General features: G+C 49.0%; 6 protein-coding genes across 6 annotated transcripts; 4 read left to right on the top strand and 2 right to left on the bottom strand.

The window, feature by feature from the left end:
• Positions 1–47: 47 nt before the first annotated feature.
• Positions 48–2,284, bottom strand: PHATRDRAFT_45701 (predicted protein). The gene is made up of 3 exons (XM_002179720.1): positions 2,244–2,284; positions 1,475–1,596; positions 48–1,392 (listed from the first exon to the last, which is right to left on the bottom strand). The coding sequence occupies exons 2-3, from the start codon at positions 1,579–1,581 to the stop codon at positions 165–167; spliced, it is 1,335 nt and encodes a 444-aa protein (XP_002179756.1). The 5' UTR covers positions 1,582–1,596; positions 2,244–2,284; the 3' UTR covers positions 48–164.
• A 908-nt stretch (positions 2,285–3,192) lies between these two features.
• PHATRDRAFT_35461 (predicted protein) lies at positions 3,193–4,374 on the top strand (the record flags this gene model as incomplete). The annotated part of the gene is made up of 1 exon (XM_002179913.1): positions 3,193–4,374. One exon carries the CDS (start codon positions 3,193–3,195, stop codon positions 4,372–4,374), a length of 1,182 nt encoding a protein of 393 aa, XP_002179949.1.
• Positions 4,375–4,970: 596 nt separating this feature from the next.
• On the top strand, positions 4,971–5,916 carry PHATRDRAFT_35460 (predicted protein; the record flags this gene model as incomplete). The annotated part of the gene is made up of 2 exons (XM_002179912.1): positions 4,971–5,573; positions 5,614–5,916. The coding sequence occupies 2 exons, from the start codon at positions 4,971–4,973 to the stop codon at positions 5,914–5,916; spliced, it is 906 nt and encodes a 301-aa protein (XP_002179948.1).
• A 732-nt stretch (positions 5,917–6,648) lies between these two features.
• On the top strand, positions 6,649–9,525 carry PHATRDRAFT_45698 (predicted protein; the record flags this gene model as incomplete). The annotated part of the gene is made up of 2 exons (XM_002179911.1): positions 6,649–9,309; positions 9,398–9,525. The coding sequence occupies 2 exons, from the start codon at positions 6,649–6,651 to the stop codon at positions 9,461–9,463; spliced, it is 2,727 nt and encodes a 908-aa protein (XP_002179947.1). The 3' UTR covers positions 9,464–9,525.
• Positions 9,526–9,632: 107 nt separating this feature from the next.
• Positions 9,633–12,836, bottom strand: PHATRDRAFT_45697 (predicted protein; the record flags this gene model as incomplete). Its single annotated transcript, XM_002179719.1, has 1 exon — positions 9,633–12,836. The coding sequence occupies one exon, from the start codon at positions 12,834–12,836 to the stop codon at positions 9,633–9,635; it is 3,204 nt and encodes a 1,067-aa protein (XP_002179755.1).
• Positions 12,837–13,682: 846 nt separating this feature from the next.
• Positions 13,683–17,305, top strand: ACS1 (long chain acyl-coa synthetase). Its single transcript, XM_002179910.1, has 4 exons — positions 13,683–13,864; positions 13,991–14,777; positions 14,901–15,439; positions 15,526–17,305. The coding sequence occupies exons 1-4, from the start codon at positions 13,808–13,810 to the stop codon at positions 16,306–16,308; spliced, it is 2,166 nt and encodes a 721-aa protein (XP_002179946.1). The 5' UTR covers positions 13,683–13,807; the 3' UTR covers positions 16,309–17,305.
• Positions 17,306–17,689: the final 384 nt, after the last annotated feature.

The following is a 17,689-nucleotide window of genomic DNA, read 5'->3' as shown; positions in this document are numbered from 1 at the left end:
ATCTGTTCATGTTCTTTCGATTTACGAGGACGCGTCGGATATAGTTTCGATGCTGTATATGTGTGCTTACTGAATGTTACGGTCTAATGCCTAACTGTACATCAGTAGCCTCGTGCTTCCAATATTTTCATACACGAACCGTATCACAAAACTGAACAAAACGGCTACTCAACTCCGGCGTCCGCAAGGACTTTTTCTACGCTTTCCACTAGGACGTTCGCCATGTCTTCAAAATCTTCGTCGTCCCACATAAGTGGCATTCGGACATCACAGGCACGGGAGAGCATATCCGCAGTCTTCGGCAGAGGATCCTCGGCTGGTGCAAATCCCCAATTCACAAAATTCCGTGCATTGGTCTTATGTCCAAATAATTCGACTGGAAGTCCGTGTTCCTTGCATTCTTCGATGAACGCTTCGATGATTTCGGGAGAGAATTTCTTGTCAAGGTTAAATTGAAGTGAATCATGAACCATCATTGTTACTTCAGGCGTAAGCTGTGGGAATGTCATGTGACCGCCAACACGGGATTCGAGGTTGGTGACAAGATCGTTGTACCGTTTGTTATATTTGGCAATTCGCTCGTCGAGAGTCTTGATTTGAGGACGAATGACAGCCGCTGCCAAATTGCTCATTCGAAGAGAATAGTTCGGTAGAGTTGTTGGGTAATCCTTAAAGTGTTCTTTGCTCGGTACAGTAACGTGTTTGGCAGAAAGACCTTCGTAGGCACCGGCGTAGACAGCAGTTTGGGCGGCAATATCCTCATTGTCAGTGAGCAAAAAGCCTCCTTCACCCGAGTTGATCATCTTGTACGATTGACTGCTAATAGCGCAGGCAATTCCCATGTGACCTGAGTGTTTCCCCGCGTATTCTACACCTAGGGAATGTGCACAGTCTTCCAACAGAATCGCGTCAAATTTATCGCACAGGGCCTTGATTCCAGCCATATCAGCGAGCTTTCCGCGCATGTGAGAAATAAGAACATGTTTGCAATCTGGGTGATCTGTGAGTTTCTTCTCCATATCTTCTAAGTCTATGACCATGTCCATGGTGGATTCGACATACACTGCCTTTCCGCCAGCATGCTCGATGGCAGAAGGAACGGCACCAAAAGTGAAGGCGTTGCTAAGAACCTTGTCACCAGCTTGGAGACCAGTTGTCTTGAGCAGCAACATCAAGGCGGATCCACACGAGTTGAGGGCGACACAGTATTTGTGACCGGTATAGGCGGCAATTTCTTGTTCGCATACGGAGACGACCGATTCCTCATTCGGGCCAATATTGTAGCGGTAGAGACGTCCAGTTTTCATGAGTTCCATCGCCTCTTCTTGTCCAGAAACAGGGATCGGGTCAGGAGTCTTGATGTCACGGGTGACATAGGCGCGATCTTTCAATCTGACAAAGTGAAGGATGCTCTTGTCAGCAAAGCATGGTCTTGTGTTTCGGTGAATACATTTTGATGCGGCGAGAAACTTACCCATTTGTGGTTGCCTTGTTTCCAGTCTGTAGTGGGTTGGTAAGCAGAGCTTCTGAGCCAATGGCAAGAGTCAGTGCGGAGAGAACAGCGAGCTTGGAGAAGTACATTTTCAAATTAGACAGCTGAGTAATAATGAGAAGAATGAATTTGTGTGAGTGAGAAGCCGACAGAGCTGAATTGGATGACGAACGCAAGTTACTTCCGACGCACAGGAGACAATGGAAGAAATGAAAATCACCACCAAATTCATCTCCTACATCTTTGGGGACGACAAATCAAATGAAGTCGTCTCTAACGCTACGATAAGAAAGTAACTGCGGCGAAATCCTGGAATATGCTACTTCAAGCGGTTGGGAAGGAGAGATCCTCAAGAAAAGTCGAGGGAAATTCGGACAATTCGAGGTATCTGAAAAAATGGGGACCTCGTGATTGATGCCAAACCAATGCATACAAAATCAACGGGACCACTTCTTCCAGAAAGATAATAGCACCGGATAATCAAATGGAATGCTTGGGGTTACATAGTCGAATGATTGGGATTGATTTCTGACTAACGATCGAGGAGAAACCGAAAATTTGTGGTGGGGGGATGTTGCCCGGTTAAACAACAGCAATGATGAACAGAACTTTCAATTATTCGCCCAAAACGCAGCCTTCGCACGAACTATGAACTCAGATAGAACAGCAAGGTTGAACAAGACTGACCGGTAGTTCCGCAATATCTGGAACGAATAAAATAACTCATGGTAATGGTTTCGAAAGAACTTACATTAATTTCTCTGTGTCGGCACACAGGTTTGCAGTTTGCGATTTCGCGGATTTGTGTTGGTGAGGGAAAGACGAAAAAAGTTCAACTGCGTGACCAGTCTACGGGTGTAGAAACCCTACGGCCTACTTGTACTTTCTTTGGTCAGTCACCCATACGCAGAACCGGAACCACACACGAAGCACGGAAAACTACGGCATACGTAGGCGGACAAGTAGACAACTTTGGGTCATGAACCCCGAGTGCGTGGCGGAGAACCTATTTAATCGAAGTACGCTATTTTTAGACCTCGAGCTGGATACGTAGATTCAGTACTAGACGAACGTGAGATCTCGATAGAAAGTATGCAGAACACGTCGAAACAATTGGACCTCCGTAGATAATATATTTATTGAAATCTGATTCGCTCTTTGAATGTCTAACTGCAGTTCGACTCGCGCTCGGCTTTCCAAGAATTTTGACATTGACTGTGAATGACCGGTCGCCTTCTCCGACAGCGCGTCACGCAAAATGGTAAATTGCGGTGTAGTGACGTCATCAACAAGAAAGTCTGTGACAGTGAGAAGATTTGGTATCTTTAATCTCCCAGGATGACCAAGAATGCCGCGCGATAAATAATTATCATGCCCACGGTCAAGGACATGAATCGAACCCAATCGAGTGACAGTGAATAATGCCTTTTGCAGTTATCCCTCGGTCTAATTAATAGTGAAGAGGATATTCGGTATAATGTACTTGCCCTACGTAGTAGCTGAGAGATGCCTTTAGTGTTAGGAGCGGACGACGATTTTTCTGCAAACGACTGACATTGAGGAATCGATAATCTCTGGGCAGAAGGCCAAACTTTGCATTCATTTGTCGACACAATAAAACCATGAGACTACATTTTGTGTCAAAACGACATTTCCTGTTGTTCACACTCCTGCAGGTAGCTTTAACTGTGAACGCCACGATGGCGTCGTCGGGGTCTGGTCCAGTCTGTGCCGCAGATGGGAGTCTGGACTTTGGCGGCGCCGAACGGGAACGAAACCTTGTAGAACAAATCCTCGCCGACGATTATGAGGGCCTGGATCCGATTGTACTACGGCAGAGTATATCAGCACTCAGGTCTCGTGGCGCACATCGATGTTGGCACAAGCATTCGACTTTTTTGGAGCATTTGCTGAGTGTGCACAATATACTGAGGCTTTGGGGCCAGGGTCGTACGATTGGACGGGTTGGACTATTCCATTCGGCGTATTCGAATTCCTACGTGAATCTGGCGCTTTTTGATCCAGCAATTGAACGAGGAATGATGAAAACTTTGATTGGCGAAGATGCGGAAGTCTTAGTACACCTGTTTTGTATCATTGATCGTCAGCAAGTAGTTGTGAATACGTTGTTGGCACAGGGCTTTATACCAAAACAAGGCTTGACCGTTCCTCATTTGCGGGACTCTTCGAAAAGCGTTTTCCTGAATAGCGAGACGCTCCGTATGCTAGTCGTGTTTACGATGGCTGACATTGCGGACCAGTACTTTGGCTGGCAGGATACTTTATTTGGAGGAGGTGGACAGGAAGGGAGCATGATTATTCCTGGGAAAGACGATGTAGCGCGTCATGATACGACGGCACTCTGGCCAGGAGTCTCTAAGCCGGGGTTGTGGATGAGCTACTTGTCGCAGCTAGCGGAAGTTGCACGAACCTTCGTGCCATCTACACAAGACGTCAATCGGAGTGCCGACGAGGATCGGACCGCGGACTTTCCTCCAGTCTTTGCAAATGGCACCCAGTCACTTTCAGTAAGCGACGAAGTTGCTGCTAGGGATTTTTACTGGTCAGTCGTATCTGGCGAAGTCACTGATAACGCAGAGGCAATTGAGGTACTGCAGCTCTGTGTGAAAATGAACCCATGGGCGTTTGAACCACTCGTGATTCTAGCCCAGAAGCACCTACACACCGGTAATTTTGATAGCGCTTTGAACACCACTTACCGAGCGCTAGATCTTCAGCATCAGTGGGGAACAGCTTGGGACAAACGTCTTTCGTTTGGTGCTTGGGTTGCGTGGACCCGTGTTTTGATGCAGCGCGCTCGAGATCGGCAATCCTGGCCCACGAACTCATGGGATATAAACAACCTCGGCTTGGTTCGTTGAGATTTTCTCGAAGCCATCCATTGAGTTCTTGAAAAATTTCATTGCTCCCTCTGTGCTTTGTACTTTTGTCGAAATTGCGTTCACAGTCAGTCAACAATTTTCTTTCACAAATTCTTTGCTCTGATTATGGAGATTTTCAAAATGAAGATACCAACGATACAATGTTTCGCATCCTCTAGATTGTACCGCAGTCTCGAGAGAGTCAACATCAGAGATTAAGCAACTTACGTGGATACTCTTCATAAGCATCGCAGTCTCGATGTTACCAAACCACTTTCATGCTAGTTGTTAGGAATGTGGATGGGAAGGTTCGTTTACAGATAGCGCAGCCGACACTCTCAGAAATCAGTGAACTTTTCGTCGCGATGTCCCCGCTCTTCCATTTGCATCTCAATTCTTGTTTTCATAGTTCTTCTCGTTTCCTGCCTCTACATCGCGTCTTTATTTTCATCCTCATCATCTGAAGATAATACCCGCAATACGCAAAGGTCCGCGAATATTCAATTTCAGTAGCTTCATCGGTCCTGTCTTAAATGGTTGTCGACGCAACGAAGGCCACACCAGGTAGAAGCCGCCCAGCCTCGGAAGCTGCGAAAATGTACGGCGACAACATCAAAGGCAAGGTTTTTGTGATAACAGGTGCCTACAGTGGCATCGGAGTTGAAACCACCAAAGCTCTACTATCCGAAGGCGCGAGCAAGGTCGTTATCGGAGGTCGACGTCAAAATCTACAGGATGATTTTATAAAAGAAATGAAAGAATCATTTGCGGCAGATCGCGTTGACGGACACCTAATCGATCTAGGTGATCTTGCATCCGTGAAAAGATTCGCAGAGTACGTAAACGCAAAGTACAAGACCATCCATGTTTTAATCAACAACGCGGGGGTCATGAATACGCCTCCCGGAGTGACCAAAGATGGATTTGAGCAGCAAATGGGTATCAACGTAATTGGCCATTTCCTGCTGTCAAAGTTGCTTATTGATAAAACAAAGCGCCAAGTTTGGTTGTCGTCGACGGCCCACACTATCGGAAAAGGGCCACGGATCGACATGAATTACATAAAGACATTCTCTATGGAGAACAAGAAGGGGTATAGTGGTTGGAAAGCGTATCAACAAAGCAAGCTGGGTAATATTTTGGTTGCCAAGGAATTTCACAAACGCTATCCCAACGTTGAGACGGTTTCTTTGCATCCGGTAAGCTCAAAATCTTAACACTCACTTTGTTCCTATAAAGTCTGCTAACGCTATTCTCGAATCATGGCAGGGTGGAATAAATACAAATCTGGGCCGCACCACCAATTTCGTCAGCGCGCTGAAAATTCTTTGGATCGGCTTGCCGGACGATTTGCGCATGAAAAGCGTACAAGCTGGGGCCTCAACCACCGTTACTTGTGCAGCGCTTCCATCACACGAGCTTAAAGTCGCGGGGTACTATCGGGACTGCGATCCTTATGAAGAGTATGACTGCGCTAAAAATGAGGAAGATATGGCGGCCCTTTTCGATTATTGCGATGAGGTTACAAAAATGTTTCAGTGAGTCAAGATATCAACAAAGAATTCAGCTACCACTTTCCCTTTCTACTCAAAGTGGTTGCAGTATTGGTGAAAACTCAGAAGAGAGTCTGCGACGAAAGACGGCACGCATGATTGAGGCAGAAATTCTAATGAAAATACTTTGACCTTGAAGGAATCTAAAACTTTCCCGCTCATGCGAAGTTTTATTAGAGTGCTGTGGCCCGCACCTCTAAATGAGCCCATTTGCCAAAAACTATTACCAAAAAGGTTACTGCTTCCTGCTCTTGTATAGTAGCATCTCTGCTCTTTTAGAGAATGTGCTTTTTCCTTTGAGTCGCACTAGTACCTGACAGTGAGCAAATAGGACCGTAGTCGATATTTACTGTTAGGTCCATATTACTGTACGGTACATTCCATTCAGGACGCGATGATACATAACACGAAATTGCATTCTACAGTTAGGTATTCGGACATACTAACACGAGATCAAACGGCGCTATATTTGTTTGTGCAATACCAATACGAATTTACACTGGACAAAAGTGCGTAAGTACAAAGACCCACTCTGAATGTCCTTTTCTAGTCGAGTTTGATCCTATGGCAGGGTAATCATCGTCTACCGTACTTGCGTGGTCATTTTACTCGTGTAGCACCAATCTGAAGAAGTATTCCATAGGCAGGCGTACGCCGTGCATTCTATAGATTTGCAACTTCAACCTTTCTCTACCGAGTGAGTCGTTGTCCCTTTGCTGCGATGGAAACGTACTCTTCTTCCGCAGACGACTCCTCGGACGAAGAGTTCCTGGCGCTGGGAGAAAATCGCGAAGGAAAGGTTGACCGTGAAGCTTTGGTTCGGAAAAAGTTACTAGAGAGCTTTTACGGTAAATCAGCAGTGGTCGCGGCTGACTATGAACCCAATCCCATCAGCTTGGATGACGGTGATAGTGAAGACGAAGATTCTGTAGAATTTAAACGGTCTTCCAGAAAGTTGGCGTCATCGCAAGATCTGGATTCGCCCTATTTTGATGCTCAGGCGCATACGACGAAACATATACACGCTTCCTCAGTGCACGAGCTGCTTGAAACAGAGGAGCGTCTCGCGTTGCAAGTTCGTACGTTAGATTCCACTATGCAAACTCTCGTATACGAAAATTATTCTCGATTTATCGATGCAACCGATGCTATTAAATCTATTGGAGTGAACGTCAAGGCCAACGAAGACGGTCTTGACCGCCTCGCTTCTGGTATGAAACGGATTCACGACACATCCAAGGACGTGGAAGATGCATTAGGTTCATTGCGTGATCAAGTAGCGGAGAAAATACGGGTCAAGCGACTTTTGACTAGATTGGATACCCTTCTGAAGTTGCCAAAAACGCTGCAGTCTCAAATCGGTGCGGGTAAATACCGATCGGCCACCCGCAATTATCTTTCCGCGTCGTCAATATTGGGACAGCATTCCAAAGGATTTGAGAGTCTACGCAATATTGAAGTGGAATGTCATGAAATTCTGGTGGAAATGAAGGAAGACCTGAAGCGAAAGCTACTACAGTGGAGTGGGCATTTTCAAGATGTGGACCAGGAAGATCCAAACGCTGAAATGGGAAGCATAGATGGCAGGACTATCGACTTGCCAAAAAATATGACCGACATATTTGAGTGCGTTGGGACCCTATTTATTTTGTTTAACAGTCACGCCGAAGACTATTTAGAAGCAGATTTTAGCGGGGATGACCTTCAGTCAATGGCAATGTCTGCAGCTGCACGCACCATCGAAAGAATGTTGGATGCTCACGTGTTAGAAGTACAGGAATCGCGCTTTGAGGGAGCAAAGGATCTCACAGTCAGCATCAATCTGACGAATTCGTTCTCCCATGTAGAATCCTCACAGAATCAATCGGAGGGAAGTATACTGGTTCCTTCGGACGTTCTAGACACCATATTAGAAGTGGCTACGCTGTTTGGTCTAACATTCGGAGCTGCGGCGGAGTCAAGCTACATGATTGATTTTATCTCCAAATCTTTCGGATATTTTTTGTCCCATGTCAGGTCAGTAATCCTAGAGGTGGGATTTGAAGCAGCGTCAAGCGAGGAAACTACGACGCGGGATGATGGGAATTATACCGGGGACGATGTGAGTACGGCGTTGGCAACTCTAATGAAAGCCGTTCGTCAACTCGCATCAGGACTGGCACTTCCTGATATAGGGATTGGTGTCGACTACGCTTCAAAACTTGTGGACCAAGCGATGGCACTGTCTGAGTCTATGGTACGACGGCGTGTTGATCGCAAGTTTCAAGAGCTCCGTTTAAGTGTTGTGACAGACTGCATGTTACCGTTCGCTGAGCGTATGCAGATCGAACGTGGAAACGAATTTCGACGAGATGCCCAACAAGCTATTTTGAATAGTGCTTTATCCGACTGTATACAGCTTATAGACGACACTATTCGCAGCGTGCTTGCTGAGGGTCGTGAACACAGCGACTCGATATCTGCTCCCGATCTTCCCGTTCTCAAAGATGCAGTTTATAGCAGCGTCCGTCGATTCGCTTCCTGGCTAGCAGGCGTTTTTGAGTGCTTGGCTGGTGGGGACTCATGCGATGCAACTGAATTATTGGAAGTGAATTTACTTACAACAGAAAAGGATGGTGACAACGAAGACCACGAAGGCATAGACACCATGGCAGGCTGTTTTTCTGACGCTGTCTCCCAGAACCAAAGCCAAACTGGGATTGTGCAACTTGTAGATTCTATTGTGCGCAAATTGCAGTCTATCAGTGCAACCACTGGTAGATCAATGGGCGATATTGGATGCACGTTGGCAATTGCACAATTGTGTCTTTTGGCGGAGGAGTCTGTCTCGGACGAAATTGAAGAATCAATACAGAGCTATGTAGGAGGAGGCAAGAAGAAGTCAAGGGGAATGTTTCCCACAGACGCTTCATTGTCAGCTGAGATGAAAGTTTCGCGTGCCGATGACATCATTGCTCGACAATTTCAGCTGTCATCTTCAAGAATAATTGCACAATATGCCGTTTACCAAGGCCATCAAGCGGCTGATGCTCTGACAGCAGGTCTTCTGGCCACGAATGTATCTGGTAAAGACTTTAGAAACCGCCCAAGCGATGCCGCCGTGAAAGCGCTAGAAATTGCCAGGGTAACTGCGCTGGACTGCTATGATGTGTTTGGTGGTAGACAGAGAGCTGGGCCAGTGAGCTACTTGGCCGATGATTCTATACCCGAGTTTACTAAAAGCGTTGTTGGTCGGAAAACAGGTTTACAATTGGATGTTGAGCGCATGTTTATGGACAACGTTGTGTCAGTCCTACCGCATCCGGGTGAAATCGTTGATCCTTCTCGAAATGCAGTTCTCTACATTTTCTTTAAGTCGGCATTTCGTGGTTTCGCCGAGCAAGTTCGTGTTCGCACTTTTTCTCGAGATAGCTTCAAACAGCTACAAATTGACACTGAGTTATTGAAACACATGCTGCCGCACTACATAGACGAGAGCTTTTCTCTCGAGGGAAGCAATGCTTGCTCGGCTTTGTCGAACTTACTACGCGAATTGATGAACACTGTCAGAGAACGAAGCTTGGACAACGTGTATTCAGAGGATGAGAGCCTTGTGTATCAGTCGCGAGCTAGTGTGCGGTCGTTTCTACAAAGTGCAGCAGCTGATGACACTTCCACAATGTTCATCATTCGAGAAGAATAAAAGTACTTCAGTTTTTTTACGCTTTATGACGCGTTCATTCTAGCACGCTGTCTGTTTCGAAACTGGCTGCCATACCCTCCGCCTTGCACATCACTCTCTTCGTCCGAGGAGTCAATCGCAGCCAATTTACGCTTGCTGCCACTCGTAGATACTTCTCCCTCAGGCCGCTCGGCAGGAAGCGAATTCGCCTTCAGTGCGGCCAAAGCGATTTCAACCATATGCGGCGGAGGTTTTGGCACAACTGGAACACGTAGTCGTGTCGCTGGCAATGTCATGAGAAGTGGTCGCAGCCAATCTGGCATTTGCTGAATTGCCATAATAATTGCACTCGAGCCAACCGCACCACCGGAGGCGACCGCTATAGCTCCCTGTTGATAGCGCTCACGAGCTGACATAATCTTGTTGCCTATGGCGGTGCCATCAGTCGTTCCTGCCTCTGGTGAGAACCCTGCCGATACTGCGTTTTGGTACTCGAGTCGCTTTTGAAAACTTGTGTCGCTCTTCCCACCGGAAATATCAACTTCGCTTTCCCGGTTTTTGCTTTGCTTGATCCGACGACGAGCTTGATCCACTGATGACTCCCCGCTTCCCCACAACCCCATTATTTCCAAAACATCCACCGCACGGTTCATTCCATTTACAATAGAGGAACTCGTATCATAGCTTTCCGTTCGCACCAACTGGTCTGCAATAGTGGATTTTTGAGCACCAATCAAGGCTGGTTCATTAATTCCAACAAACCCTCCAGTGGCTACCTCTTCCACGTTAGCACCCATCAGGGCTGCACGACGTTGTCGTTCTATTTTCTGCATCGTTACGGCACTAGTTGGATCGGACCCTCCCATGACCGACTCAAAATGCAAAGTCATGTTCCAGAGCAACGCCAGGGAGTTTTCCTTTTCTTGGGCCTCACAAGCAGCGACAGCGCGAGTTAACAAGGCCCGTAGATTCATTGTATCGTTTAATTCCAGGAGTAGTTGGGCGTATCGCATTACGTAGGACGGTACGGTCAAAAAGGCCGCGTGCTTCCGCAAACCCAACTCATAAATTCGCGCTGCAACTTCCGGTGCCTTGTTGACCCTGTGCTCAATGTTTGCGTGCGAGGCGTATAGGTGCCAAGTAATAACACCCGGTGGATGTTTTTCGCTTCCGTCTACAACCCCTTCTTGTCCTGTCGTCGTTTCGGTAGCACCTTGCACCTGTTGCCCATTTGTCGGTCCAATGTTAGGATCTAATCTATTTGTCACTACCCAGCGTTTGCCGCCGCTTCCCTCGTCGTGTGGATGATTCTCTGCATCAACCCCGTCCTCAGTCCGGACATCTTGTTTCGCTGCAGCGGCCGCGGCTTCGGCCGGATTTACCAATACGCGTCGTGCACGTGCAAACACCTTTCTCGCAGCTTCCATACCTTGATATCGTCGCGTCAGTTGCTGATATAGAACAAAGCCGAGAGTATTGGGGCTACGATCCACAAACCGTTCCATGACATTTAAGCATGATTTGGGATCCACTGCATGAAGTTCGACTAGGATGGCTTCGGTATGCGCGAGTAATGTGCAGTCTGGAATATGACTTTGTCCGAGTTGTAAGACGGCACGGGCCAACGTGATGGTTGATTCGTGGTGTCGTCCATCAGCAGTGACATCAGACGTCGTGGTAGTACCGGTGGCCACGGACAATTCCCAGGTACTCCACATGTGCCAAGCTTCTGGGTACCGCGTCAGCACCGAAACCATCGCCTGGTAGACCTGTCGGACGCGTCGTGCAAACTCACTCGAATTCAAACGTTCCGGATTGGTCCGTTCGTAGGCAACCCGCACTTTCCACGCACGCAGTAATGCTTGCTCTTCGGCTCGTTTCGTTTCGTAATCTTCTTCTTGAGTGACGGCATTGTCCGCCGGTGGCGTGGCGAGTCGACCTAGTTGTAGATCGTTGGTATCGTACACACGGTGTCGTTCGAGATACACGGTCCGGGCGTGTTGGTACGTGGGCAACAGTTCCTGCGTCAACGCCTGCGCGAGTGTTTCGTTCTGACCCCGCTCAAAGGCTTCGTACTCTTGCCACAGCTGATCCAATCCCGTCATGGGATACTTGATCAAGGCCTGATAAATGGTCCGGAGTCGCACCATTTGCTGTTGCGCCACCGCGTGATGGTTTTTCGCGTCCTCATTGGCCATGGCCGTCCAGGAACGGACAAAGTCCAAATATGCTTTCCAAAAGATGACGTTATTTTCACCGTGTCCGACAAAGGGTTGTGCCTGCTCGTAGGCTTGTAACGTTTGGTCCCGAACGTAAGATACACGCGCGTCGGGTAGTTGTTGTTGTTGTGCGAGGTTACTGTGCCGTAGAGCGTCACGCCGTTTTTTCCGAGCGTACAACAACCACAATTCTACCATCCAATCGCACATTCCGGGTAGTGCCGTGTTTTCGGGTGGGGACGGTGGCGTATCGGCGTCCCGACCGTTGGGATAATTGCTACCGGACGAGGAATGGTCGAACGTGACACCGAGATAGCGAGACAAGAGTCGTTCCAGTTTGGCTTCGTACAGTTGAGTTCGTTGGGGAGACACAGACGAGGCGTTGATGGTACTGTGGTGACTATGGTTGGTGCCGTCGAATACAAGTAACTGCTGTTCTTCCGCGACGCCGTGCGACGACAGTGTCCACAGAATTTCTGCCACGGTGTGTACGTGGCTACTGGCGTAGGGGAAGTAGCGTAAGACGGCACCGTAGCAGGATTCCACCCAATCCAATTGTTGTTGTTTGACGCGAGCAACAACATCCGTCTCGGCGTCGGTTGTGTACGGGTGCGTAACGGAGTTTGTCAATGTGTTGTTGGCCACAATCTGTTTGTAGCACGTTTGCGTTTCCGTCAAGAGGGCTTGCCAGGCTTCGACGTCCGCAGTGGGTTGAGTCTGTACCCGATTCAAGGCATTCCTGAAACGAGCGCTGGTGGGGCCCGCGTGGTGATGAGGAAACGGAGACGGTACCAGAATCCGGGATATCAGTTCGTGATCCGCCGCCGGTACGGGGTGCGACGCGTTCGTCGACAACGGCACGGTCAACGGATGATCGACGACTGGCAAGGGCAAATCCACATCTTCCAGTTCCTCGTCGGGATGATCGTCAGCACTCCATAGAATGGATCGTGCCGTCTCGGGTTTTTTGTCTCCGATATGCGCCGATTCCGGTGACGGCTGCGGTGGCTGGCGTGGATCCCCCGCCATGGTGGCGCTCGGTGAGTGGAATGTGGTTTGGGTGCTTGGCAGGCAGGCAGGCAGACAAACAACAAGCCGAGAGGTCCACGATAGTCCCAAACGAGACACAATCAGACTACGGGAACGGGATCGCGGGAAGCGACAATGAAATATGGTTCTGGGGCATGAAACGAGCCCGGTGGACTTGGGTGGGGTGTCGGTACCGCTGGACCCTGCCCCAATCACGGTGGTGGTGGTAGTGCGGGTAGTGCGGGTTGGATGGGCTACGATTGCGGCGAGTGGATCGGGGTGTAAACAAGGCGCGTCTGGCGCTTTGGCATCGTAGTGTGAATATATATTCCAACGATGCACAGACGATAGACCACATCATTCGAACAGACGAAGGACAAACGACATTACCTACCCCTACCGAACAACCTACTCCAATGTCCTGGAGTAGGTTGGGACATGCCTGACGGACAAGCAGACGCAAAACTACAGACGGGTTGTCGTATACGTGCCTCTAGTAGCTGACTAGAGAGAGCAGCGTGAAGGGCGATTCCTACTAATGAATTTGGAAACGTAACTAACGTACGTAACAAACCGTTACCAAAATGCGTATCGTGCGAAATTCCAAAACCCGTACTGTTGTCGTTCGCGACGGATCCCGGACCGCCAACATTCCACGTCACGGACTAACCTGTGAAGATTCGGCCTCAACAGCGACGGCATTCCATGGCGCAGCGTCTGTTTGTTTCCCTGTCGATTCCAGACCCTCGTGTGACGAGGATCGTCTCCGCGCAGAATAAGATCCAGCGCCGAGAGGTGCCTACTGTTTTTTTCTCTTTCCTGCCCTTACTGTTAACTTTCGATACTCTCGCCTCAACGAGTGCGAGGAACTCTTTCAACTTCCGTGACGAAAGGAAACTACCGAATCGCTGCCGTTCTTGATTGACTGTAAATCGCGTGCATCTGCCTTACCAATTGCGCTTGTCGTCAAGATGAAATACCTTTTGTTCTTGCCCGTCAAGATTCTGCTCATTGCCATCGACCTTTTGGTACGTGTCGTTGCGGTACCGTAACTGTGTTAGTTAGTTATAGTGTTTCTGTTGGTACTTTCTCTATCGTTTGAACGTCGTGACTCTCACACTTGTGGTGCCGCAACTGTATTCTGCAATCTCCAGTTGACGATTGTTACCTTTGGATGGTTAGGAATCATTCGAAAGATTACCTCTGCCGACCAACTGCGGACCGTCCCCGTGGCCGACGATGAATCGCACCGTGTCGACCCCCGCTTTAGGGCGCAGCTCATTACTACACCGCGTCCGGGTATGGAAACTTTGTACGATATCACCAAGGTCGCCTTTGAGCGATTCGGATCCCGCCACTGCATGGGCACCCGCCACTTTCTCGGTTGGCGGACGCCCAAAATCAAGGAATTCGGTCCCGACACCACGTGGAAGACCTACGCTCAAGTCGGTCAACAGGCCAATCAGTTCGGTGCCGCCCTCCGATCGGCGGGAGTGCAGCCGGCGCCCTACTCGACGACTCTGGAGCAAGTCACGACGCCCTGTCGGATCGCTATTTTCGAAAACACCTGTGCCGAATGGATGATCGCCGCCATGGGCGCCTTTACGCAAAGCGTCACCGTGACCACCGTCTACGCGACGCTCGGGATGGACGCCGTTGCCGAAGCTGTCGTCGACAATATCATACCCGTTATCGTTTGCAACCGTAAGGATGTATCCAGGTTGGCCCAGAAGTGTTCCAGTATGCCCTCGCTCAAGTACATTGTCTACACGGACGATTTGGTAGCGCCCAACGAAACAATTGAAATGCCCAAGGCTCCCAAGGGTGTGACAATTGTGTCCTTTGACGAATTCTGTGCGTCGGGTGATACCAAGGCCTACCCACCGACACCGCCCAAGGCCGATTCCTGTGCCGTACTCATGTACACCAGTGGATCCACCGGTATGTACACACACACACACACACGTTCGCCAAAGAACGACGACCCACCACCAACGCGGACCCGAATCTCACCCAGCTTGCCTATTTTGTTTATATTATTGCCCCTCGTCTCGCTACTCACAGGCAAACCCAAGGGAGTCATCGTCACACACCGTCAAATCGTCGGTGCCTGTGCCGCGGGCGACGTAGCCCTGCAAGTTGTCCCGGGTGGCGAAACCTATCTAGCCTATTTGCCGCTGGCGCATATTTTGGAACTCATGGCCGAGTTTCTTATGATCACCATGGGATGCACCTTGTGCTATGCCGATCCCAAATCGCTCAGTGCAACCGGTGCCTATCCGATTGGTGCCTTGGAACAGTTCTCGCCCACCATTATGGTAGCGGTGCCCAAAATTTGGGACACTATCAAAAAGGGCATTGAAGCCAAGGTACATCAAGCCTCACCCGTGGCGCAAATGTTGGTGGAAACGGGATTTGCCTGGCGATCCTTTGCCCTGAAACACGGATTCGATACCCCGCTGTTCAAGGCGCTCGTCTTTAAGAAGTTTGCCAAGGTGGTAGGCGGGCAATTGCGTCTCGCCGTCTCGGGAGGAGGACCGTTGAATACCGAGGTGCAAGACTTTATTCGAGCAGCCTTTGGTGTGACTTTTATTCAAGGATATGTAAGTCTCTCAAAAGTTGGTAATACCAGCGTTCCATTGGACGAAACCAACCGCTTATTGACGCTCTTGCTTTTTATAATGCATAGGGATTGACGGAAACCTGCGCCGGCTTGACGATTCAGGACTTTACCGATACACGTGGAAATATTGCGGGTGTCCCCATTGCTTCGGTTGAAGTCAAGCTTGAGTCGACTCCTGATGTAGGTGACAAGGCCGGACAGTCCTATCTTTCTACCGATCGCCGGGATGTGGAGGGAAACCCCATTTTCGGTCGTGGTGAAATTGTTGTTCGAGGCAGCAACATCACCTGTGGATACTACATGATGGCCGAAAAGTCCAAAGACGAATTCAAGGAAGATGGCTGGTTCCATACGGGTGATATTGGTCAATTCATGGCGGACGGTAGCATTCGCATTGTGGATCGCAAAAAGAACTTGGTCAAACTCAAGGGTGGCGAGTATATTGCTCTCGAGAAGATGGAGATGACTTACGGCAACTCGAAGTTCGTAGATGCCGTGCAGGGTGGTATCTGCTGCTATGGCGACGGGGACATGGACCGACCGATCGCAATCATGCAGCTCAGCCAGCCCTACACCACCAAGTGGGCCCAAGAAAAGGGACTCAAGGGTGACTGGGAGGAGCTCAAAACGTCCAAGGAAGTTTATAATGCCGTCCTCGATGACATGAAGAAAGAACACGCCAAGAGTGATTTAAGTCATTTGGAAAAGCTGGTTGCGGTGGCGCTTTTGGACTCACCGTGGACGCCTGAGAACGGGTGTCTGACGGCCGCCAACAAGTTGCAACGTCGGGCCGTTATTCAACAATTTGAGAAGGAGTTCGAAGATGTAAAAAAGAAAGGCATCTTCTAAAGATGTCGCTCTTCTTTTTACCGTGCTACTAGCATAATTATGTATGAGAGAATTTCTTGCGTATTTTTGTACACTTCTTCTTTGTAAAGTATTCGTTCCTTGTCGCGTAGCAGCACTAGAGCTAACGTTGGATCTGGTGTAGCCTTTGCTGTAGTTCCAGCGACGATGCCGTGCACCCTCCTTTGGTACAATTTGGGCTTTTGTCGGTAGCGTTTGGCAGAGAGTTCACTTTTTATTTACTGTAAATATTGAGCGCTCGTGCGGCCAGCTGCTTTGGAAGACCGACCACACATTAGCAGACAATCTATGCCTATTGCCCGTGCTTTGCACTCATAGTCGGTCGGTCATTCGGCCAAGTGTTGACTATTTTACGCGCTTCTTGGTCATCTTTTTCATCTTACCCGCACCAGCACGCCCCTTCTTTTTCCGAAAAGACGATGCACCAAGACCGTCATCAAATTCATAGTCATAGGCGGTCTCCCCCTTTGCGAGTTGACCTTTCCGCCTAGCCTTTTCTTTGGCTACACCTCCACCATCGACAACAGACTTGAGAAGCTTCATATTGCGATCTGTCTCACTAGCAATGACTTTCTTGTCCGTTGCGCTTTCGTACTTTCGCTTCTTCAATCCAGCCACAGCTTTTTTCCGGTCGGGTTCTCCCTCACGCATCTTATCAAATCTACCCAATGAGGCAGTTGATCGCTGCGTCGCGAGAAGTGCAGCATTGAGAGAAGCCTTGCCACGCAGCTTACCGCCAGTTGACTTGTCGGCCAAATCCACAGGAACACCAGTAGGGGGTACAGTGTCGCGATCACTGTTACCTCCCGCTTTTCCGGCTTGCCTATTCTTTTCACGACTTTTAAGAACACGGTTTGTCGTCCCCTTTGTTAGTTCACCGCCGCGCTCTTTGTTTCGCATACGATTCTCCATGTTCCGCTCGGTCCGATTGCGTTTCTCCTCACGCAATCGGTCCCACGGGTTTTCGAATGGATCTTGGTTCCCTTTGACCTCCATAATTGGCCACTCCTTGGTATCATCGTTGGCCTTTTGGTAGCCGTGTCGAAACATCCAAGTTCCAGTAGCCTCGTCCCATACCTTACGAGATCGTTTTTCCTTGTTGACAGAAATACCACGCTCCTTGGCAAACTTTTCCCACCGTGTTTCTTTTTTTGGCGGAGGAGGCGGCTAAACAAGAGTAGACAGTTAGAAACCTGGTCAATTGATCAAAAATTTTTGCTATTCTCACTTACAAGTGCACGAGGAATTTTGCTGTCATCAAACGATGGCAAAAACGCCAAAGGGCCGGCGTCGCTCCTTTCAATGGGGAGTTGCCACAACGCGCCGATGAGCTGAGCACATCCATCCGCTGCCTTATCTAATA

The sequence above is a fragment of the Phaeodactylum tricornutum genome, chromosome 7, assembly GCF_000150955.2.
Source record: "Phaeodactylum tricornutum CCAP 1055/1 chromosome 7, whole genome shotgun sequence".
Taxonomy (NCBI): domain Eukaryota; phylum Bacillariophyta; class Bacillariophyceae; order Surirellales; family Neidiaceae; genus Phaeodactylum; species Phaeodactylum tricornutum.
Note: the sequence above shows the minus strand (reverse complement) of the source record. Positions and strands in the feature narration are given on the sequence as shown.